The sequence below is a fragment of the Cydia fagiglandana genome, chromosome 22 (genome assembly GCF_963556715.1).
Source record: "Cydia fagiglandana chromosome 22, ilCydFagi1.1, whole genome shotgun sequence".
Classification (NCBI taxonomy): domain Eukaryota; kingdom Metazoa; phylum Arthropoda; class Insecta; order Lepidoptera; family Tortricidae; genus Cydia; species Cydia fagiglandana.
In genome coordinates, this window is record NC_085953.1 from 10,933,623 (window position 1) to 10,957,975 (window position 24,353).

Genomic DNA, 24,353 nt, shown 5'->3' on the forward strand with positions numbered 1-24,353 from the left:
TTAATCAATTGTTCTTTTTTAGGGTTCCGTACCTCAAAAGGAAAACACGGAACCCTTATAGGATCGCTCGTGCGTCTGTCTGTCTGTCCGTCTGTCACAGCCTATTTTCTCAGAAACTACTGGACCAATTGAGTTGAAATTTGGTACACATTATGTAAATTAGTGACCCAAAGATGGACATGTTTTTTCTTAATTTTAAAATACATAGGTTCGAAGTTATTTAAGAATATAGCCAAAAAATTACCATCCCCCCCCCCTTTATATCCGAAACTACTGGGTCTAAAATTTTGAAAAAAATACACAAAATAGTTTTTTACCTTTAGATGACAGGAAAACCTATTAGAAATGTGCAGTCAAGCGTGAGTCGGACTTATGTACGGAACCCTAGAAACGCGAGTCCGATTCGCACTAATGGCGGGTTTTTTTTTGTATCTTTTTACTGAGGTGTGCCAATAAAGAGTATTCTATCTATCTATCTAGGAAAGGTCCTCTTAAAACTAGATCACAAATAATTTTGTTGTTAGGACGTACATTCATATGTTCAGCTCAATAAAAACGCATAACCCTCCTATATTACGCCTCCGTCAGTTAAATAGGTAATCCCGAGTAACAGTTAAAAATCATCTGCGCATGTCATCTAGTCAAGTAGGGAGCCAGCTGTCCGGAAACATCACACGGTCGTCGCGAACCAAACGGAACGTTGCCGCCAAAAAGTTACATAAAACATGTAGATAGACTTTATAAATGAGTACCTGAATTATGTAGTACAAATTGGTGTTTAAAGATGGCCGCTAAGTTATTGAGCTTGTCTACTTTTTGGCTGAAAGTTTGGCTGTGCGCGACTGATTTGTGTTATGCACAGTAAGTAAAATTGAATAATTATAAGTACTAGATTTAGTTTTAAAGTTAGAGGGTTCACGGATTGTTCAACTTTCAAATCGAAGGTCGCGGAACTCGCGGGTTGGAACCCTGGCTTATAGCTCTATGAGTTTTGGTAGGTACTGATGTGCGAAATATTATATCATTTGATGGTTTACCAATCGTTTTTCGGTGAAGGAAAACATCGTGAGGAGGAACTAATCCCAGTACCTATACAATGCAAAGTTTTCCCTCTTGTAAAAACTAGTACCTGTGCCAATTCTTGGGGTTATATTGCCAAACCTACAGATGTGCAAGTTGCGGAAGGGTTACAAGAAATTTTAAAAGATCCCGGAAATTCCAGATATTTTTTACACGAAATAAAGAAAATTTTCATTTTGGTAACGGAGAATTTAGGCGCTTCATTTTTGGAACGCCTATCTTTCCCTCTATGTACCTTTCTTTAGTTATAGTACCTTCCTCAAGAATCACTCTATTGTTAGATGAAAACCGCATGATAATCCGTTCAGTACTTTTTGAGTTTATCGCAAACCCAAAATTAAACAAAGTCCCGCGCCGCTCTGTCTGTTTGTGTGTATGTAAGGTGTAGTGATGATATCATTGCTGGTAAATATATATGTAGATAATTTGTGTATCGGGGGAGAACATCAAAAACATCATAAAGTATTTAGCGCTGGTCTGGCCTAGCGGTAAGAGCGTGCGACTTTCGATCTGGAGGTCGCGGGTTCAAATCCCGGCTCGTATACTATACCAATGAGTTTTTCGGAAATTATGTACTATATAAATATCATTTGATATTTACCAGTCGCTTTTCGGTGAAGGAAAACATCATGAACATCGTGAGGAAACCTGACTAATCCCAATAAGGCCTAGATAACACTCTAACCGTAATTTTACTTTGGATCAGGTATAGAACTACAGCCTAGAGCATAATAACGGGTCCCATTCTAACGAAATTTTCATGCAATGCATTATAGGCATATTTTAGAGCAAACGCCAGAAAATCTTCCTAAATACGTATAAATAAAAAGCAGCAAAAAACAAACAGCAATATTTAAAAGGCTGAATAATTAAATAGGTACAGCATACGAGCCCTTTTTCACATAATAAAGCGTTTACATAGGTACATAAAGCGATGTCGAGACAACGAATGTTGTATCGCGAACAAACCAGATTTGTTTAGGTCGTCTGAATATTTTATTGTACATACACTCATCATCAGACTCTGGCCACGCTAACATTGCGCAAACTTGGCAATAAGAATGCTGAGCGTTTTAAAAAAAAAATCAAAACCTGATTCTTACAAATCTGGACTTTCCTGGGCTAATTCTGCTCAGAATCGTCAGAATTATCCAACAAAACAATCAAAATATGTCACAAAAAACCGGGCAAGTGCGAGTCGGACTCGCGCACGAAGGGTTCCGTACCATAAAACAAAAAAAAAAACGGAAAAAAATGCAAAAAAAAAACGGTCACCCATCCAAGTACTGACCACGCCCGACGTTGCTTAACTTTGGTCAAAAATCAAGTTTGCTGTATGGGAGCCCCACTTAAATCTTTATTTTATTCTGTTTTTAGTATTTGTTGTTATAGCGGCAACAGAAATACATCATCTGTGAAAATTTCAACTGTCTAGCTATCACGGTTCGTGAGATACAGCCTGGTGACAGACAGACGGACAGACGGACGGACGGACGGACGGACAGCGAAGTATTAGTAATAGGGTCCCGTTTTACCCTTTGGGTACGGAACCCTAAAAATGACAATTTCATTACGTCATAGGGGAACAAAAAAATCCACATTTTTTGGTACATTATTTTAGCATCCTGAGTAGGAAGAACACAAAAAGATCAGGATCTATAAGAATCACGTTTAATCTTCTGGTGCTTTATTTCTTGCGTGGAAAAAAATAATTTAGTTTAATATTAAATACAGTCAAATACCCTTTGTTATACCTCGTTTTTTTAGCATTAGAAATAAGGTAAACAATCTTGATGTGTCTTTTAATTGAAAAACACATTTTAAAAATAAGTTACGGCAAATATGTAACAATTATGAATCTAATACGATCATTTATATTCTTCTGCTTTCATAAGTAATAGTTTTTGATTTCTAAAAAGCGTTTTTCAATTAAAAGAATGTCAAGATCGCTTACCTTCTTGCAAGTTCTTTCTCCTTATTTTTTTTTTAATAAATATTATAGGACATTTTTACACAAATTGACTAAGCCCCACGGTAAGCTCAAGGCTTGTGTTGTGGGTACTCAGACAACGATATATATAATATATAAATACTTAAATACATAGAAAACAACCATGACTCAGGAAAAAATATCTGTAAGTATCATAATACAAATAAATACCCTTACCAGGATTCGAACCCGGGACCATCGGCTTCATAGGCAGGGTCAATACCCACTACCCACTAGGCCAGACCGGTCGTCAACTAAATATAGAAAATTGTAGAAACTTTTGACGTGTAGTCTGAACCGCTATATTTGGTGCTGACTGTACATAATTCTGTACACGTGTAGAGTTTTTTGTAAACTGAGGTCTTTGTTACGGGGCTCAGGGCCTTCACGCTTCAAAAATACTCGAGAAGGGATCGAATATAACCTCCTAAGCCAACCTTACCAGAACCCCATGTTAAGCCATGTTTATATCATTCGAAATTTTATTGTTAACTAGCGATCCGGCTTCGCACAGGTTACACAAAACCGTAACACATTATATAGGTACCTACCTAAACCTTATACCTATATCTGAAAACCGTTCAGTTGTTTTTGAGTTTATCGCGAACATACATACACACAAATAGACAGACGCGGCTGGGGACTTTGTTTTATAACTTTTATAAGGTATAGTGATGTCAATGCGGTCAGTTCCATCATAGGGTCTATTCCGTACACAAGCGTTTTTTTCAAAGAATATTAAATTATTAATTAGACTTGTTAAAAGTGACCCATTTTCTAGGAACACCGTAGCTCGTAGGCGAAACAAAATAAATACCGGGTGTGGCCTGTATCATGAGCAAATAATTCAAACATAGATTGTACTCCTCAAACGGTGACACTTTTGTTCAACAACTTTTAAAAATTATGAAGTATTTAGACTCCCTATTTTTCATACAAAATAAATATTATAAAATCTTCAATGGACGCCATCGCCGCCCATATCATTGTGATTGACGTTGCTTGTCAAGCATTAAACATAACAAAATTCGCAATACATTGCGTCTTTGAATAACCTTTAAAGTGTATTAAAAATCAAACTAGAAGTTATTTTCAAAAGTCGCTGAACAAATGTTGATCAGTATGAGGAGTATTCCTCATACTGATCAACATTTGTTCAGTTAAATTTTTTGCTCATATTACAGGCCACACCCGGTATATATTATTTGCAACATAATTTTGTCGTGAGTCGACCTTTAACCTCGTACAACCTTTAACCTCGTTTAACCTTTAACCCAAGTAAATTTTTGCGCTTTTGAATTTGGAACTTTCTTTTATTTCTATAAGAGTTCAAAACTCGAATTTATATTTGTACTTGTACAAGTACGCCGGGACTTACGAGGTTAAGTTATTTTCTAGGTCAACCGGCCTAACATTCCAAGATCTGCTACCAGACGACCCTCGCCTGTACGACAAGATGCGACCACCTAAAAAGAACGACCAGCCGACTATAGTGTTCTTCCATGTCACTGTTATGGGGTTGGACTCCATTGATGAGAACTCCATGGTAAGTGATGGCAGGATTAACTGCAGGCCAAGCACATGATTGGCGCGACAGAGGGCCTACCGCGAAACACGTTCGATGTGTTGCCTCTCTATCGCACTAGTGAATTCGCACGTAAGTGTGACAGGGAGGCAACACATAGAACGTGGTTCGCGGTAGGCCCTCAGTATCTCGCGACGAGATAGACTATACCCGTCCCTCTTTTGTTAACATAGAAAATACGGGTATGTAGATACTGTCGCGCCAATCATGTGCTAGCCCGGCTGTTCTTCTAATGGCTCCTCTACACGATGCGCCAACGTCGGCCAATCCAAGGGACGCAGCTATTCGGTAGAATGAGATAGCAATATCACTTGCTCCCTCTAACGCATAAATGCGTCCCTTGGATTGGCCGACGTTGGCGCATCGTGTAGAGGAGCCATAAGAGCTGCTCAGGAACAATCGGCGGACCATATTAGAGTTCCGTGTCAGTATCATGGGATTCATGGGGCTTGACTCCATTGAGCATTCTCTAGTAAGTTTCATGGGATATCTACGAGGACTCATTGTTACGTCAGGTACGTGGGACCTTCCAGGACCCTCGTCTGTACGAACAAGAACGATCAACCGACCATAGTATTCTTCCATGTCACTGTTATGGGTTTGGATTCCATTGATGAGAATTCTATGGTAAGTGATGGTATGATTAACTTTTCTTCTGAGAGCTGCTCAGGAACCATCGGCGGACCATAGAGTTCCATGTCATTATCATGGGGCTTGACTCCATTGAGCATTCTCTAGTAAGTTTCATGGGATATCTACGAGGACTCTATGGTATGTCAGGTTCGTGGGACCTTCCAAGACCTTCGTCTATACGAAGAGGAACGATCAGCCGACCATAGTATTCTTTCATGTCACTGTTATGGGGTTGGACTCCATTGATGAGAATTCTATGGTAAGTGATGGCAGGATTAACTGTTCTTCTAAGAACTGCTCAGGCACCATCGGCGGACCATAGAGTTCCATGCCATTATCATGGGGCTTGACTCCATTGACCAAAATGAATGAAATAACCGCCCCCCCCCCCCCCCAAATTTCGCCTATTTCAGACAATATATGATGAAAATGTGTAATTTGGAATTTGTTGTAGACTTACGCCGCTGATATTTTCTTCGCACAAACATGGAAGGACTTCAGACTGAAACTGCCTGAAAACATGACTTCTGAATACAGGTATATACATCTTGGGTAAATGAAAACATGTTTATTTTATTTCCTCCGTCGTATATGACATAATTGTTTACGGGTAGGTAGTAGTATTGTTGTGATAGGTGTTATCACAGAAAACAATACAAATAATACAGGAAGAAATTGGAGTTGGTCCAAATTGAAGTTCCAGTAATATATGTTTAAGTATTTTTCAAATTATGTTAAATCTATATTTAATATAGGAAGAGCATTATTGTATCTAAGCTCCAGAATAAATGTAACGAGTACATACAAATCATAAAGGCTCGATGTCAAAAACTGGATCATAGTTATTTATAACACTTTAAACTCTCGCGTTTTGTACACATATTTTATTACACAAACGGGTATATATAGTTGAGTGTGCTCAGAGCATAAAAAGGTCAACCACGACATGATGACACGACATGATCAGAGCGGATGGTGCTGGGCCTAACATACGGCGTTGCATGAACAAGAGATTTCCTTTGGCAGGATTGGTCCACTCCACTCCACTTCTTGAATCCATCCTTGGGTCCTAAGGACCAATCCTGCCAAAGGAAATCTCTTGTTCATGCAACGCCGTATGTTAGCTAGGCCCAGCACCATCCGCTAATAATTTCACAATGAAATTACATCGCGGTAGACCCGATTGTGTTATTAAATTTGGATCATTATGATAGATCAACTATGATAGTTGTACTTAAGGATTATAGTTACCTGATTTTACGGTACCAATTTTTTTTTGCTTTATGTATTTATATTTTGTTATGGTTCTATTTCTAAAACAAATTATTTCCAGACTTCTAGAAGTGGACTGGCTGAAACACATGTGGCGTCCGGACTCGTTTTTCAAAAACGCTAAGTCCGTGACCTTCCAGACCATGACCATCCCCAACCACTACGTGTGGTTGTACAAGGATAAGACTATACTATACATGGTACGTTATATCTATTAAATAAATAAATTAGGGATGTAACGATACCGATACCGATACGATATATCGGCCGATATAATCGGCAGACCGATATATCGGCATCGCCGATTTAAATTCAGCCGATATTACAGTTTGAAAAGCGCGCGAAACGAATGACGCTGCTAATAATTTGAATACACTTTGTTTCCATAACAAATAATCCTCCTTTTGCGTTGCCGTAATCGGGTAAAAACTACCTAAAGTGAACTATAATTACTGATTTGGATTTACTTTTGCATTGATTGCTTGGTGGTTACCTAAATAAATGTTTTCTTTGATTTTGGTTTTACAGTTTTTCACACTTCACAAAATTGAGTGTCTATGTGTAGTGTGTTTTATGCATAATAAGTATATAATTCCTTACTTGTTATATCTATTAGCTAACTACTGTGCCATTGATATCGGTATCTGTATCGGTATCGCCGATTATTTACTTCAAAAATCGGTATCGGTATCGTATCGGCAAAATCATGTATCGTTACATCCCTAAAATAAATTAATAAATATTATAGGACATTCTTACACAGATTGACTCAGTCCCACAGTAAGCTCAAGAAGGCGTGTGTTGTGGGTATGGGTACTCAGACAACGATATATATACTCGTAATATATAAATACTTAAATACATAGAAAACAACCATGACTCAGGAACAAATATCTGTGTCATCACACAAATAAATGCCCTTACCAGGCGTGGCTCACTCCGCGATTTCGTCGCTTTGCTACAGGTAGCTAAAAGTACATCCGTTCGACCCCAATTTTGGGGTTTGCCATAAGCCGCGCGTGGCGCTGTCGCCACCTAGCGGCCATATCTGTGCTGATCGTGACAGACGCGTTTTGTTAGAGAGTGAGTCTTCTGTACCTAGTACTATTATTTATTCTGTGCCCTTACTGGGATTCGAACCCAGGACCATCGGCTTCACAGGCAGGGTCTCTACCCACTAGGCCAGACCAGTCGTCAAAAATAGTCAAAAAATCTATTGTAATGCGGTTGTTATCAATCAACTCCCAACGGCCTCCAATACATGGAAGTATTTTGTATACTGACAGGTGAAGCTAACTCTTCGGCTGTCGTGCGCCATGAATTTCCTCATCTACCCACACGACACACAGGAATGCAAACTGCAGATGGAGAGCCGTGAGTTTACTATACTTATTAATTCTCTTTTAACGTGATAAGTCTTCAAATTCGGTCAGAGGACGCTTGCTTAAACCAAACTTGTCCAATGATTATAGCACGATTCCTGCAACAGAAAATATTATACTTAAAGCGTAAAACAAGCTGACTTCTAGAGTTGGCAGCGCAGTTCTGTATGAGTCAAGATCTTTGAAAATTGTATGTTATTTCTAGTCGGAATCATGAGCTCTTTAAAAAGTCTCAACAACACTCTCCGTTAAGTCTCAAAAATTATAACGGACTGGAAAATAATTTAAGACACATAGAATTTTTTCTTATATTGGTGATCAGGCCCCTATTTCACGACGGTGACAGGTGCGACAATTCGACAAATGTCACTGTAGCTGACGTCACAGGCATCCACGGGCTACGGTTACGTCTTACCATCGGGCGGGCTGTATTCCTGTCTGCCACCATCATTGTATTATATGTATAAAAAAAAACTTTATTATATCGGCAAAAAACAGCTATTTCTCATGCGAAGTTTATGATGATGATGATGACAATTGTCACAAGATTTAGGTAATAGAACTTTCGGTAATTCTGGACAGGAAATGAGTTCTGTGTCGGACTTTCGTGATAATTGTCGTGTTTCTTGTGACAGTTGTCATTAGCTTCACAAAATAAGTACTTAAGTATATATTGGCAAAATAATGCATCGAGTTTTTATAAATTAAGATGTAGGTGGCAAACAAGCACACCGCCCTTCTGATGGTAAGCGATTACCGTATTCTATGGAGGCCTGTGACGTCAAAAACAGTGATGTCGACAATTGTCGCACCTGTCACCGTGGTGAAATAGAGGCCGGCGCTGTACTATTCTCCATAGAAATAATTTACCCAGTCGCTAGCAGTATAAACATAGTCACTGTAAACTCATGGTAATGGTACAGGTGGGATAAGAGAAACTATGGGACAAGGAATCACTGGTAAGGAAAATAAACATAAACAGTTAGAGATACCTAAGGGTCCTTAAGGTCCCAGAGATAGTAAAAACTACATAGTGATAATAATAAAAATAATGCATAAATAAAATTTACCTTTAAATACTTACGTAGCTTAGGCGCCAGTCGTCGAGTTGTGGAAAATCGCCCGAACTACAATACAATACTTAGCATTATTGATATTTTAACAAATTGCTAGAAATTAATTATTTCTGATAATAAGAATATGTTCACTGGAAAATAAATATGAAACACAAAAATCTGAATGATGAATAAAACTGATCACAGAATTAGAATCGCCTCGACTTTTAGTTCTATATCACAATAACGTAAACATAGTTTCAGTTTTAATTTCAGAAGATTTTCAAAAACCTCTAACTATCGGCTGAAGATGGCGTTATGATTAGTCCGCGGGGCTCCACAATGAATATATAACGAACCTCGAGGGCCCTCAGCGCGTCCTTTGAATCTGTCGAGGGATCGTCGCCAAAATAAAACTGCTTTTTTCCCACAAAGAGGAGAATATGAATTTTGAGTTATGCCCTTTGGGTTGTGATGTGGGCTAAGGAATTTTGGGGTTTGTTATTTATTTGTTTGATACTTACGGATTATGAAAAAAAAACGAACTTGACTTAGACATTTGCGACAGACGCACTGGAAACTGGAGATGACGGGTGAAGGCAGATCATAATATATATTGTACTTAGATACAACTCTTAGTAATAACAATGCTCAGACTTTGCAACTCCGCTAGCGGTGTAGCTATAGGTACGTACTCGTAATAAGCTAGGAATTTATTATACAGATGCGTTTGCCAGATCAATCTGGCACATGTGATAATTAGGTAGAGATGTGTCTACGGGAGATCTGGACCCCTATTCGACAAGCGACGTTTGACGTATCGTGTTGATCTCCCGTTGATGTGGGAAAAATCCTTAGAGGATATAACCAACGATGACGCCATGTCTAAAATTTTCGGTACAAAATAGTCTGCCGTTTTTTGCGGGGGAGGGGCACATCAAATGTATAGGTACGTTATGTCAGATAAACGTCAGTTCATACATATGGTTGACATGTGGTTGACCATAGGCCGCCTATTTTCGACAGAGGGGAACGCCTGTTAATGGCGGCTCCATTGTTAATTACTCCGAGGAAAAATCATAAGTTCTCGAATACGTACAATGTCAAAATTTGACATTAACAATCCACAGTTAGGGTGACAAGCAAACCAAACCGAACCACCCTTAGTTTAGAGTTGAGTTTTGGTTGTACCAAATGATATTATCCACCGTTGATGGAATCAACACTCAGTATGCAATAAAATCAACTGTTGATTTGACGTGGATGCGAAATCTGACATTTGTACATGTCGAATTTGGCCCCTGGACAACTATCCCTAAGCTCGATCACCTCGAAGCACTACAGTAACTAAATATTAAATAAATCTAAAAATAATGTCTCTATTTCCGTCCCCTATCTAATATTGGCGATCTATACATTGCCTAAGTCACCTAAGACCTAAGTGAGGCTCGCGATAAAACCTGCTGACTTCACAGCCTGGGATAGTCTGATACGAGTACCTTTACAAGATGTAATTTAGTGTCCTCACTACTGTGTAGTGCAACCCCGCTAGCGGTGTCGCTATGAGGACGACTCACGTTAGATCGGGCCGTGTCCGGGCCGGAGCTTTTGGAGCTTCGCTTTCTATGGAAAACATCACGTTATCACCTGTCATCTGTCATAGAAAAGTAAGCGCCGGAAGCTCCGGCCCGGACACGGCCCAGTCGGCCCGGTCTAACGTGAGTCATCCTTAAGCTAGGGATTTACATTATGTAGATTCGTTCGTCAAATCTGTCTGGCGGACAAATGTGTCAGTGTGGCGCTAATTATAGGCAGATATGGTCTTCGGGACTAGGAGATCTGTTGGAGAACTCTGAACGTATACCTCTAGATTCCGCGAGGTCGCCTCGAAGCATACATAACCAATTATACCTTAAATCTAAAAATCAAAGCTTCTATTTCCGTCCCCTATCTAATATTGGCGATCTATACATTGCCTAAGTGAGGCTCGCGATAAAACCTGCTGACTTCACAGCCGGGGAGAGCCACCGAGGGCCCTTGCCCCACATTCTGAGGCCCCTTCGACATCAATTTCTGGGCTGTATCGGAGGCTCTTGACTCGAGTGTTTTGGAGCGTTCGTGTTGAGTGCTAGTAATTTTGGAATTGACGGTTGATGGGTTGTTTGGATGCAAAGAATGTGCTACGGTTAGGGTGGGTTCATATTAGGGTTACGCGGCGTATGTAGGTACCTCTATATGACGTCTACCTAGGGGTACCACTAGTTTGATACTGACATATTCAATTAGCTAACGTCTGCGTAACTTACTTTCTTTGCATCTCGCTCGTACTCGAATATTGCAAGCGAGATGTACACGATGTAGTGCATAATTATTTTACTTCGTATTTTCACGGAAACGTACGAACGTGTCTTGCTATTTCACTCAATCTCGGTACAAAGAGTACTGTGGTTAATTGAAGTAGCATGACAAATACGAACGTTATCGAGAAAATATGAACGAAAACAATTATGCACTAAATCTGTATAGAAATTAGAAAGTAAGTTAACGTAGACGTTAGCGAATATCAGCCATATTCGAACTTTAAGATACGTCAAATAATAGATATAGAAACGATATAGATTAGATATGTCAGTGTCAAACAAGTGTCAAAAGTGACGTTTTTGTTTGAAGAAACGTCGCTTTTGACACTTGTTTGACACTGACATATCTAATCCATATCTTTTCTAGATCTATTAACTGACGTATCTTAAAGTTCGAATTGGGCCGTATGTCAGTTTGAAACTGCTAAGGTAGTCGGTATAAGGCTACTGATGCCAAATGGTAACATTCCATTTCTAACCGCAGCTGTACTACCGGTAGGTACTGAACGCGTCGCTGTCATAGTAAAATGAACAGTAGTGCAGCTGTCGTTGGAAATGGACTGTCACCTTTATCTAGCCGTAATGTGACTGCTCGCTCTATCTATAGGTACCTCTACTATATTGAAGGCAACTAACGTCTATTTATTACCTTATCATGAATAAATTAACAATTTAGATGTAGGTTATATGGAAAATTTAAAGTTTAAGCCCTGGAGATGGACTGGGATCAAATCGGATGAAAAAAAACCTGGAGATGAAATCGGATATCCATACTGAAGAGGAGTTGAGTTGACAGACCAAAGACGCGACCAAAGTTAAAACCGTATGATGCGTACGGCGTCACTTTCTATAGGAGTTTGCCGAGTTTGTCACTCGAGATTCCTATTTCTCAGTTTTCTCGCCAAGATAATACAGTCGGGCAGCGAAAAAGCCTTGCCAAACAAAGAATCCTTTGAAACTCCGTCAAAAAGCGTGGCCTCAAAGCCGGTGGTTACACTTACACTATCCCAATTAGCGCGGTCGAGAGGGAATGCTTTCGCCCTGATTACGCCATTTGCTGAGGATTCCGACAGTTATTGCCAAATCTTACCGAGCTTTCGCCTCAAGATGACCAATAAATGAAGAATATTTCATAATTTTTGGAGCAGAATGGTCCCTCTAAGTTATACATAATAATCGAACGAGCGAGCGAAGCGAAGTGAAGTTCTGACATTCATCGAACGAGCGAGCGAAGCGAAGTTCTTACATTCATCGAACGAGCGAGCGAAGCGAAGTGAAGTTCTTACATTCAACTTGGAACACACGGCTGGCTAGGGGCACGTCCCGGTATTTCGATGTTTTTAAGCTGAGCTATCAGAGGATAGTTTGATGCACAATAACTTAAGTAAATTTGTTCTAATTTAAATGAAATTCGGTAAACGTGTAAAAATGCGTTAAATTATGAGCAAGCTCGATCAAGGAGTTATCGAGCTAGACGAGCCTAGAAGGCCAAAAAGCTGTTTGTGAGGGGTCTTGCTTTTCTGGTCATCTTATTCATCATGGTCATTAAATGAATGGTTGGTATCAAATGAAAGTGCTTGATTTACATATTTATAATATTGTTTTTAGGGTTCCGTAGCCAAATGGCAAAAAACGGAACCCTTATGGATTCGTCATGTCTGTCCGTCTGTCTGTCTATCCGTCTGTCTGTCTGTCCGTCTATCTGTGTGTCCGTGTATGTCACAGCCACTTTTTTCCGAAACTATAAGAACTAATATACTGTTGAAACTTGGTAAAAAAATGTATTCTGTGAACCGCATTAAGATTTTTACACAAAAATAGAAAAAAAACGATAAATTTTGGGGGTCCCCCATACTTAGAACTGAAACTCAAAATTTTTTTTTTTCAATCCCATACGTGTGGGATACCTATCTATGGATAGGTTTTCAAAAATTACATTGAGGTTTCTAATATGTTACTTGCTGTTACGGAACCGTTCATGGGCGAGTCCGACTCGCACTTGGCCGCTTTTTTTTTATTTACGATATTAAATTGTTTTTTTAAATCTTTCAGTTAAGGGCTCTACAGACCTTGCAATAAATCGCATGCGGTTTTCGATCCTTTGCCGACTAAGTAGGTGCATTCAATTGATCTAACTTTTTGGCGAACCGCGAGTACTCAGTTCGGGGCGAACTACTAGTTATTTTATTTATTAGTCTATATAATGTATCAAGTCCTAAAATATGTAACCTACGCCATGTAGTTGGTCTGAGGCGATTGATTGTAAGCCGTGGTAGTAGCATCATAATTTTTTCGTGGCGGTCGTTAAGGTACAAAGGTTATGGCGGCCTCATCACTAGTTGCTTTTTGCGGATTTTGCGAAAAATTGAAGTCGAACTCCTGCAATGTTGGAGCAGTAGGTAAAAAAAATAGGGTTTCTTGTTCCACTTTCTGCAGATTTCGAAGTTTTAACTTATTTTTTATGAGGCTTTCGAAAGATGATAATAATTCAGATTTTTTTTAAGGAAGGTACATGTGTTATACCATTTTTGAATCTGCATAACATGCTCAATTTTTTGACGTAATTTGCTCATTACTTTTCTAGTAATTTTTTTCACGACAGGTGGTCAAAGTCGAAATTGATGTTTCGCTGTGAATTTAATTTTTAGATTAAACCAGTACTTTTTTTGTATTTTACATTGTTTATCGATAAAATACCTATTCTGTTATCTTAATTAAATATTCATGATGCCGTACACATAATAAAAACTAACTTTGAGACCTTTCCGAGTGCAGACTGGCACTAACAATGTTAAAAACGGTGAAAATTCATGGAAAACCTTAATTTGGCAATAACTCGAAAACCGTGCCACTTTTACTGGGGTCATGTTAAGTTGGTTTGGGTCCTCTTGGCTTGGTCTACCTCCAGTGTCACTGTGACGTGTCACTTATGGGACACCCTGTATTTCGCAAGACCTACTTATACTCCGTAAGAACATGTTTGCTATAATAAAAGCAACAGGCTGTAGTGCGGAATATCACTAATACTTTTACATTGAAATATTGTAATCAGAATCACACATGGCATATAATGCACATTATGTATGGCATCGAAATAAATTACCTGTATGTTGATTGCGTTTTGACGTCCGCGAACTTTGGGGGTTGGAAGGTTTTCAATAACACATACAATTGTCATATTATAAGGGACACCCCACTACACCCCACTACAGTCGCCTCCATAAACTCGCGAACTAAATTGACATGAGTTTGACAAATAAAATGATACCAGGAATAGCAAAGAAAAAATAGTCACGGGTATATGTCGATAAAATGATATCGATAAGTATAATATTGCACTTACTACCCATGTCATAATTATAAAGGGGTCACAAACGATTTCGATTAATTTGAATGTGACGAGAAAAGTGGTTAATTCGATTGTAACATTGTGTCGTTACCAATCAAATCAGGAGGTACTGACAAATTTCAGTGTCATGTTAGTGTGCAACAACTTGCCGTTCTTTATTTCAAGAGCTCGGTTGTCGCCATAAATCTAAAATTGGTGATTTAATTTTATACATGTGGCCGGTAGATGAGATTAATCCATTATTATTTATACTTGGTCAAGCAGATCTTGTCAGTACAAAAAGGCGGCAAATTTGAAAAATGAAGGCGCGAAGGGATAACGTCTCAAAGTAAATTTGAATTTCGCGCCTTTGTCTACTGACAAGATTTGCTTGACCATCTATAAATCTTGACCTAATTGTCAACTTAAACGTCCAGTTTAGGGACTGGTCTTCACAATCGAAGCCATAGGGATACCGAGGCGATTTAATTTTTGCATCCACACCACTCGAATTAAATGAGAAATTAATCACATTATACGAAATATTTCCCTGTCTGGGCCGGCCTTTTTTGTATTTTGAGCCAAAATCACTTTTTCTATGTTATCACCTACAACTTAATTGTTACTCTAGCTGTAAGTTTTCCTAACAAATAAAACAAAATAAATATAATAAAATATTTATTTAATTACAATATGTTTATTCAATATCCTTGTCTCTATTAGGTACTATAAAATTGCACAATTTTGGAAATACCGACATTCTCTAATTCAAACTTTTTTGAAAATATCGATATGAACAACACTGGCCAAACTGTGGTATCATTTGTGTACATTGACCTGTCAATTTAGTTCGCGAGTTTCTGGAGGCAACTGTAGTATCCTTTGAGCGTTAAGTTTTCAGAAATTACCTAGATACGAGTACATGCACGCGTTTAAAATATTTCTTCTGCCTGTCCTATATCATATTAATCACATAATTTATAACTTTTTTGAAAAATTCTCACAAGAATCTTTCTGAATGGAAACTTGCTTTAAATTCTCGTATAAGTTTCCAGAAACTTCCGAGAACGCATTTCTGAGAATATTCTACAACTTGCACATTGCTAAACTACGTGAATCTTTTAACTACTACGTCTTAGGTCTTAAGAAGCGTAGAAGTTGAAAGCTTTGGTCAATTTTTTTTAACTCTTTTTTGAAGAGAAATTGACACTCCATTCTAAAAAAAATGTTTTTTTCCAGTGTCGCACACTACAGACGACCTCATATTCCAATGGGACCCTGATGTCCCTCTGGTGGTGGATGAAAACATCGAGTTACCGCAACTGGAGATTGTCCACAACCGCACAGCGGATTGCACTCAAGTCTACTCTACTGGTGAGTTCCCATTGTATACGCCTGGGCTAGCCAGTCCCATGGGACCCAGATATCTCTCTGGTGGTGGACTCTCAGTAGGTACCAGTTTTTCAATGACACGGATGTCCCAATGGCGGATGACAACGTAGAGTTGCCGAAACTTGAGATTGTACACAGTCGTACAGTGCACTTAGGTCTAATCTAATAGCTGTGTAATTCATTACTTTCATTAGCTTATTTATCTACTCCGGACTTGTTAATCCTAAAGCCTCCTCCACACTCGTGCGCGAATCGCGGCGCGAAGCCGCGAACGTGAGTGTGGCGTCGATTTTCGCAGACAGCGAAATCGACTCCACACTCGCGTTCGCGGCTTCGCCCGCGATTCACGCGCATAGTCTGGAGGGGACTTGATACATTGAAATTGTGCATTAGAACTATAGCTGTTCAATAGATTCGTTTTTTAAGAATCATGTATAATTGGACTGCAGACTAAGCTTAAACCCATCCATTGAGGGCATCAATGCTCACAAACAAAATTGTATCAAATTGGTTTATAGCAGTTTGGCCGTTGTGAAATTTAATACCATCATTTAGATGCATTATGACGTTTTACAACTCACTCACGTCTGTATTTAATTTACTGGTACGTACTTCTTCTTTTGGTTTTAATTACCCAAGTAGCACAGATAGCTCTATAACTACTCACTTTTAGTTCTATCTAACGCTCTGTGCGTATTAAGACACTTATAACAGCACACTCGTGGTCCTACAGCTGTATAATAGATTTCAGTGATATTTATATAGCTTAGGGCTGATTAAAAGCTGCATTACGGCTCTGAAAACTACCATTAATACGCAAAGAGTGATATAAAGGTATATTTGCTACGAACCTATACAGCTTTAAGGGTTATCAAATGCTTTAACCGTTATAAGGTCTGTTTAGTGGATAAAATTACGCCATGTGCTGTATAAGGAGGTAATTGTGGACTTTTATTACGTTGACTTATTAAGGGAGCACAAGTGAACTATTATGAAGCTAATAGATGTATAATGGAAATCATGTGGCACATTATACAGCTTTTCGCTTAACATGTTTACCGCTAAGCAGCTTTTATTACGCTGACTTTTAAGGGACCACGAGTGAACTAATATGAAGCCAATAGACGCATAATGGAACACCTGTGGCGCATAATACAGCTTATCGCTGAACGTGTTTACCGCTAAGCAGCTTTTATTACGCTGACTTTTTAAGGAAGCACGAATGAACTATTATGAAGCCAATAGACGTATAATGGAACATACGTGGTGCATAATACAGCTTATCGCTGAACATGTTTACCGCTAAGCAGCTTTTATTACGCTGACTTTTAAGGGAGCACGAGTGAACTAATATGAAGCCAATAGACCTATAAATGAAACACATGTGGCGCATAATACTGCTTATGACTGAAGATGTTTACCGCTAAAGCAGCTTTTATTTTGCTGACTTATTATAAGGGAGAACGAGTGAACTGTTATGAAACCAATAGACGTATAATCGAACACATGTGGCGCATAATACGGCTTAGCGCTGAACATGTTTACCGCTAAGCAGCCTATTTTACTACCATTGAGACTGTGTGTATAGCGGCTATTTAAACGTTCACAAGATGCCTTATAACTGTTTAGAGGTTCACTAGTGTATCGAAAGAACGACTTGGACTTTATAGTGGTTCACCTAAGTATCTTAATCAGATATATAACAGTCGTATGCTGCATATTAGAATTTTAACGGTTCACGTTGCTTTTTAACATTGACCGCCATTTTATTGTATATAACCTACAAAATTTAAATTACTTTTCCAACTTTTAAGGGCAACAATAACGTTTTGTGCATGAGTTCTTAACCTAAATCACTAGTTTAGCACTTCCTATAACGTATTATTAACTTTTTATCTCATAATTCCGTCCAAACCACTAAAGTAGTTTTTACACAATAGCTTATTTATATCATTAATTTAAATAAATCCTGATTATTCTCGTGGCGCATTGAAATTTTCTTAGATAATGTATATATATAATGTCAATAAACTTGCATTCCCAAACATCTTTCTCACATTAATATATAAAAGATCATGTACTAACATTTAACTAAACACTTTAACAAAATGACTTATGGTGTTGTTGCGCTAAAGGTTTTTGCTTCAATATAAATATGTTTTTTAAGGCAGAGGTGTAAAAGTATGTTAATAATTATCTTTTATTCAGCCCAACGTCAATCTTTCCCGGTATTAGGGCGCACATGTGACATATTAACTGAATAAAGGGTAACTGGTGGTCTCTTACCCAGTCAATATACACCTCTTATAACTCCTGTTACCCCTTATAATTCCATTAAATTGCTGCTACAATGCTCTTAAACAGCTATGTGAACTTAAGGCTGCATAATTTGTGCCCATTTAAGAGTTATAAAAGCTGAAAAGAGGCTTATACAGCTCTTATGCAGCTTTTTTATTCCAGCTTCAAGCGTATTCGTACTTCATTATGCGGCTGCTATATAGCTAATCTGTGCTACTTGGGTAACTACTCGATACCTACCTCTCTACGCGTTCCGGAGATAAAGGGTCTTGACAGACAGACGGACGGACAACAAAACTCGGCCCAAGCCCTCCTACAATTATAGATACAACGCATCTGGACAGCTCTACTGTGTTTTGTGCTTCCGGACTTTCAAAACCAAATTTGGATTTGCAAGTCACGTGCGCGCCCATGCGCGCAATAGTTAAGTAAACCCCTTTTGAATAGCAGGTAATACTCATACTTAAATTAATAAATACAAAAAAACTTGTCAGGATGTCGCCGTCGACGGATACGTCTGGGAGGACATCATCATCATCATAAGGGTTCCGTTTTTACTTTTGAGGTACGGAACCCTAAAAATTATCACCAGTTCGACCACGCTGTTTCACGTCTAGTGCCTCATCAAGTATGGCGCTCCCATTGTCAATGCCAACTGCCAAGTCGTTGGAAAACTTAGAGTAGACGGACTCTAGCTACTAAGCTTGGCAAATTTTGTATAAATGTTTGCTTACTTTCATCGTTTCATGACAACTGAGGGTCAATTTAAAACCACGTGACATTGTTGACATTGCACTAAGGGTAGCCGGAAGATATCTCTATTTTATCCAATTGAATACCTGTCTCGAAATTAAACCACTAACACTTCCATAACACTAAGGACGCTGAAATTCGGATATGATAATGATGAAGTGACATTAAGGCCAATTTCCATGGACCTATAATTATCAGTCATTTTACTCTGGTAATTGTGCGTTGTAAACTAATTTTGTCATTAAATTAGGTACCTAGTTATGTTGCTCATTGCTTTCTGTTCAATTATGTAATTTAGTACCTATTCGGAAATTTCGGACGCAACAAACACTAAAATATAGAAACAATTATAAATGTAACTAGTAAAACGTCTATATTTACGTCTGAATAGGCGTTTATGTTTAGTCTTTTGGAAATTTGTATGTTTGACAGCTTAAAAAAAATATGAAATTGCTCTACACGTTGCAACAAATTTTATTGTACCTATGCTATTTTATGGCTCCTCTACAAGATGGGCCAACGCCGGCCACACCAAGGGACGCAGCCATGCGGTTGAATGAGATAGCAATATCACTTGCTCCCTCCAACGCATAAATGCGTCCCTTGGATTGGCTGGCGTTGGCCCATCGTCTAGAGGAGCCATTAGATAGATACCTACCTTAATGGTCGGCTATGTACCTAGTCGGCTAGGTGCAATGACTTAAATTGATCATTCAAATGCCGCAATATAATGCAGATCGCAAAACATTGGGAGGTGAGTGGAAACTAAAGGTAGCTAGTGTTATTCATTTGTTTCTATCCTAATTTCAGGCAATTTCACGTGTCTGGAGGTGATCTTTAAGCTGAAGCGGCGGCTGGGGTACCACTTGTTCAACACTTACATACCTACTTGCCTCATCGTTATTATGTCGGTAAGTTTATTCATTATTTTGTCCGTAAAAGTAAAAAAAAATGACGTAATTAATCGCATACTCGTAGCTTTAACTAGGTTCTCAGTTTGGGTTTATTTTAGAAGGGATTTAGGTACTTAGTAGAATTGTAAAATAGACTGAGGTAGGATCGCTAAGCTGGTAAGCCGAAACCGTTATTTCAGAAAACACCGTTTTCCTAAAAAAGACACACCTAGGTATCTAAGTTAGGGGAAAGCGGTGAATGACTCAAAATAAATGAATATTATTCGTGCGAATCTGCTTGCCATGAAGTTTGTCTTAGCGACCACCTCTTGTATCTCTTGTGGTTAAAGTAACCGATCCCTAATAAATATTTTACTCCGTATGTTTCCAGTGGGTATCTTTCTGGATAAAGCCCGACGCTGCGCCAGCGCGCGTGACGCTCGGCGTGACGTCACTACTCACTCTATCAACACAGCACGCCAAGTCGCAAGCACAGCTACCGCCCGTGTCCTATCTGAAGGCAGTGGACGCTTTCATGTCTGTGTGCACTGTGTGAGTACTATGACGTATCATCTTCCACTAGGGCTACGAATCACACACTACGCTAACGTCTCCTGATCGTCGGCGTCTAGTCAAGTCAGGGCTATAACCGCGAAAATCGAAGTTTGCAAATTGTGGGGATTTTTCTCTGTCACTCTAATTACGCCTTCATTGGAGTAAAAGAGAAAGATCCCCGCAATTTGCGAATTTCGATTTTCGCGGTAGCCGCTCTGTGGCTGCTGCTCGACGCAACGTTGGCGCAACTGCGCGGCGACGCTATTTTCCATAGCGCTGACTAGACGCTGACGCTCTGAAGATGCTAGTGTAGGGTGCGAGCGATACTGACGCCCTCTATATTTTCCAATTTATGGCGGTCGGTGTCAACATCAATCGTGCTTGCTGCTCGGAGGGTGTTTCGTGGTCGAGGCGTTTAAAACAGTTATAAGACCCAGGAGTCCCGTATTAAAAGTTAAGTATGTGCCTACATACTGACCTTAAAAAAAAGAGAAGGTACATGAATTGATCAAATAGGGCTGAAAACTACTTGTTAAAAGTCATATCCACAGAAAACGTCGGTCTGTGGTCATATCCAATCAAAAACTGTAGGTACATACTTACAACATTTTAGTAGTTAGTAGGTACCTAGAAGTATTAGGGTATACAGAAACAAAGATAAACTTACTTTGTTTGGTTGCAGGTTCGTCTTTATGGCGCTGATGGAGTACTGTCTAGTGAACATTGTGCTCGGAGATGGTGCTGGAAAACCAAAGGTATACATATTAGGCTGCGTCTTATAGCCTGGCAAAAAAGAGTAGAAATTAAAATGTGGCAACACTGTAGAGTCATCCCGTTCTCTTATATAAATTGATTTGAAAGGGACGACACTTCAGTGTTGCCACTTTTTAATTTCTACTCTTTTTTGCCAGGCTGTACGTAAGCGAACAACTCGCGATCGCGACGCGGCGCGGCGCGGCGGGCCCAAGGCGTTCGCGTTCGCAATTTATTCTTAACGCTTATTTATCAGAGGGACACGAAACGTGGGTGACGTTCGGATTTAGACTGCCCAGCGTTACAACGGAATTATTGCTGCGGACTTCATTGCTGCCGCAAATGTAATGTCAAAATTCCGGGCAGCAACATCGATTTTGACAATTGCGGCAGCAATGAAGTATGCAGCAATGCAGTGTTCTCACAACGCTTCTCGTGTTGCGGTTGTCTATGGGCGACGGTAATCGCTAGAGTTAGACCAAGAAAAGTCTGCAGCGATTTTGATAGCCCACGCAGTGCAAGTGCTGTTATTTTTACGTCATAATTTCATATAATTTTGACGTTTAAAATAACAATTACACTGCGCGGCCTCTCGAAATCTCTGCAGAATTTCTTGGTCTAACCACAGAATAAATAATAGTACTAAGTACAGAAGACTCACTCTCTAACAAAACGCGTCTGTTACTATCAGCACAGACATGGCCGCTAGGTGGCGACAGCGCCACGCGCGGCTTATGGCAAACCCCAAAATTGGGGCCGAACGTCTGTACTTTTAGCTACCTGTAGCAAAGCGACGAAATCGCGGAGTGAGACACGCCTGGTCTAACTCTATTAGGCGATTCGTCTGCTCGTTTGCCTCATATAAAATACCTTAAATCCGACGAAGTAAAAGTGAAGTATTAAAGTGTGGAAGTGCCACTATAGACGTCATATTTCTTTAGTAATTAGACGATTATGCCGACGTATGGTGTATTTTGGTCTTAAAATGAATAACACTGATTGTGTTTTTACAGGAGCCAGCCGAAGCCGCTAAAGCGCGCATGCGCGCGATCAACATAGACCGTTTCTCGCGCGTCTTCTTCCCTCTTCTCTTCTCAGTCCTCAACGCTACATACTGGATCCACTTCGCGCAATACATCTGACTGCCTAACTATAACATATAGGCACCATATAGGTCTATATATCTGTTGCACTTATTGTTATTGTTTGGGCGTGACCCGCCTGAGGGGCTACCGCGAAAACCGAAATTCGCAAATTGCGGGGATTTTTCTCTGTCACTCAAATTACACCGTCATTGGAGTAAAAGAGAAAGATCCCCTCAATTTGCGAACTTCGATTTTCGCGGTTATAGCCCTGCTTCGTGCACCCGCGCCAGCTAGCGGACGCCCTAAAGGTGACAGTCCATTTCCAACGACAGCTGCACTACTGTTGTGACGTTATTGTCATTCTTTGTGTTGTCATTCATTATTACAAGCTTTTATTTAGTTTCACCTGACCGAATTGTCTGTGTGTAATCAAATCTTGCAAGTTAAATTTGATCCACTTCGCGGTTTCCGATTGAGCTGAAATTGTGCATACATACGTAAGTCGGGTGACAATGCAATATTATGGTGTCATCGAGCTGATCTGATGATGGAGACCGGAGGTGGCCATAGGAACTATGTGATAAAACAACGAAACCTAATTGTGTTTGGGGTTTTTAGAATTGTCTCGATGAGCATTAGTTGCCTGTGGAAAGAAAAGTACAGTCAGCGATAAAAGCTTGTACTAAAAATGAAATTTTTGCCAAAAACTTTTTTTTAATACAGTTGCTCAAAAAGTGCTACTTTACGTAGCTGTTTAGCGTGCGGAAAGTTGGTTATCTCGAACTAGTGCTTTTTACTTTTCCAATTTTTTTAAATTTATACTTGTTCCAATTCACGACTACTTATTGATGAGTGTTAATATTAGTTTCCTTTAAACGTCGTAATCAGCATAAAAACCTACCGTTAATGTAAGAATACGAAAAATATTACATATTTCATATTTAATTACTTACCTCTTCATCATTATAACACGTTTATTTTTTAACATTCAATATTGAAAATTCCGTTCTTAATAAGTTGACTGAATGGAACGGAATAGCTGCCAAACGCCCATAGATATAATATACTTAAAGACGACGTCTAACCGAGCTGTCACTGTTACCACTTTTGTTTAGTGTACGATTAACAATGTTTTTCTTATTTTTTCGCAACTGTATTAAAAAACGTCGTTCGATACACGTGCGGAAATGTCATTCTTCACTCGTCCCGAGTCTTGCCACTCGCCTGCGGCTCGTGGCAAGATATCTCGGTACTCGTGAAGTAATGACATACCTTCCGCACTAGCATCGAGATGTACTATTACAGTAGTGTGCAGTTGCGGTCAGAAATGGAATGTTAAAGGTAACATAACGCCGTTACGTTACGTAGCAGTTGGTGTGCAGTTCTCATACAAATTGCAGTCGAGTTGTAGTCCGTGTACAACGGCCCTTATAATTGCTATACGCGGAGTTAAGGATGTTAATAGACCGGGCCATCGTTTTCTATGGAAAGCATCACGAGATCGCCTGTCATGTCATAGAAAAGTGAGCACCGGAAGCTCCGGCCCGGACTCGGCCCGGTCTTATGGCTCGTCTACACGATGGGCCAGCGCCGGCCACTCCAAGGGACGCATTTATGCGTTAGAGGGAGCAAGTGATATTGCTATCTCATTCTACCGCATGGCTGCGTTCCTTTGGAGTGGCTGGCGTTGGCCCATCGTGTAGAGGAGCCATTACGTGAGTCATTTTTTATGCAATCTTCCTTTTCATCGGATTCCTTTTGCACAGAGGGATAGAGAAGACGAAAAGGTAGATATTAAGACCTGTACAGAACGCAGTTGTCCTAGAACATGCATTTAAAAAAATAGAACTTTATACAATGAAGAACAACGAAAACTGGTGCAATCTATTAAAATACATTCCGGTAGGAAACTATACGTAATTTATATTTTTAATAGGCG

The 24,353-nt window shown here is 39.4% G+C and overlaps 1 protein-coding gene across 2 annotated transcripts; it reads left to right on the top strand.

Moving 5' to 3' along the window:
• Nucleotides 1-784: 784 nt before the first annotated feature.
• On the top strand, nucleotides 785-22,483 carry LOC134675434 (glycine receptor subunit alpha-2-like). Of its 2 annotated transcripts, XM_063533699.1 has the most exons (10): nucleotides 785-861; nucleotides 4,469-4,616; nucleotides 5,743-5,825; nucleotides 6,622-6,760; nucleotides 7,847-7,934; nucleotides 15,925-16,059; nucleotides 19,939-20,039; nucleotides 20,413-20,573; nucleotides 21,259-21,331; nucleotides 22,343-22,483. In XM_063533699.1, the coding sequence occupies exons 1-10, from the start codon at nucleotides 785-787 to the stop codon at nucleotides 22,469-22,471; spliced, it is 1,134 nt and encodes a 377-aa protein (XP_063389769.1). In that variant the 3' UTR covers nucleotides 22,472-22,483. The 2 variants fall into 2 exon arrangements, with proteins under 2 accessions (XP_063389769.1, XP_063389770.1); XM_063533700.1 differs by lacking the exons at nucleotides 785-861; nucleotides 4,469-4,616 and adding an exon at nucleotides 5,485-5,547.
• Nucleotides 22,484-24,353: the final 1,870 nt, after the last annotated feature.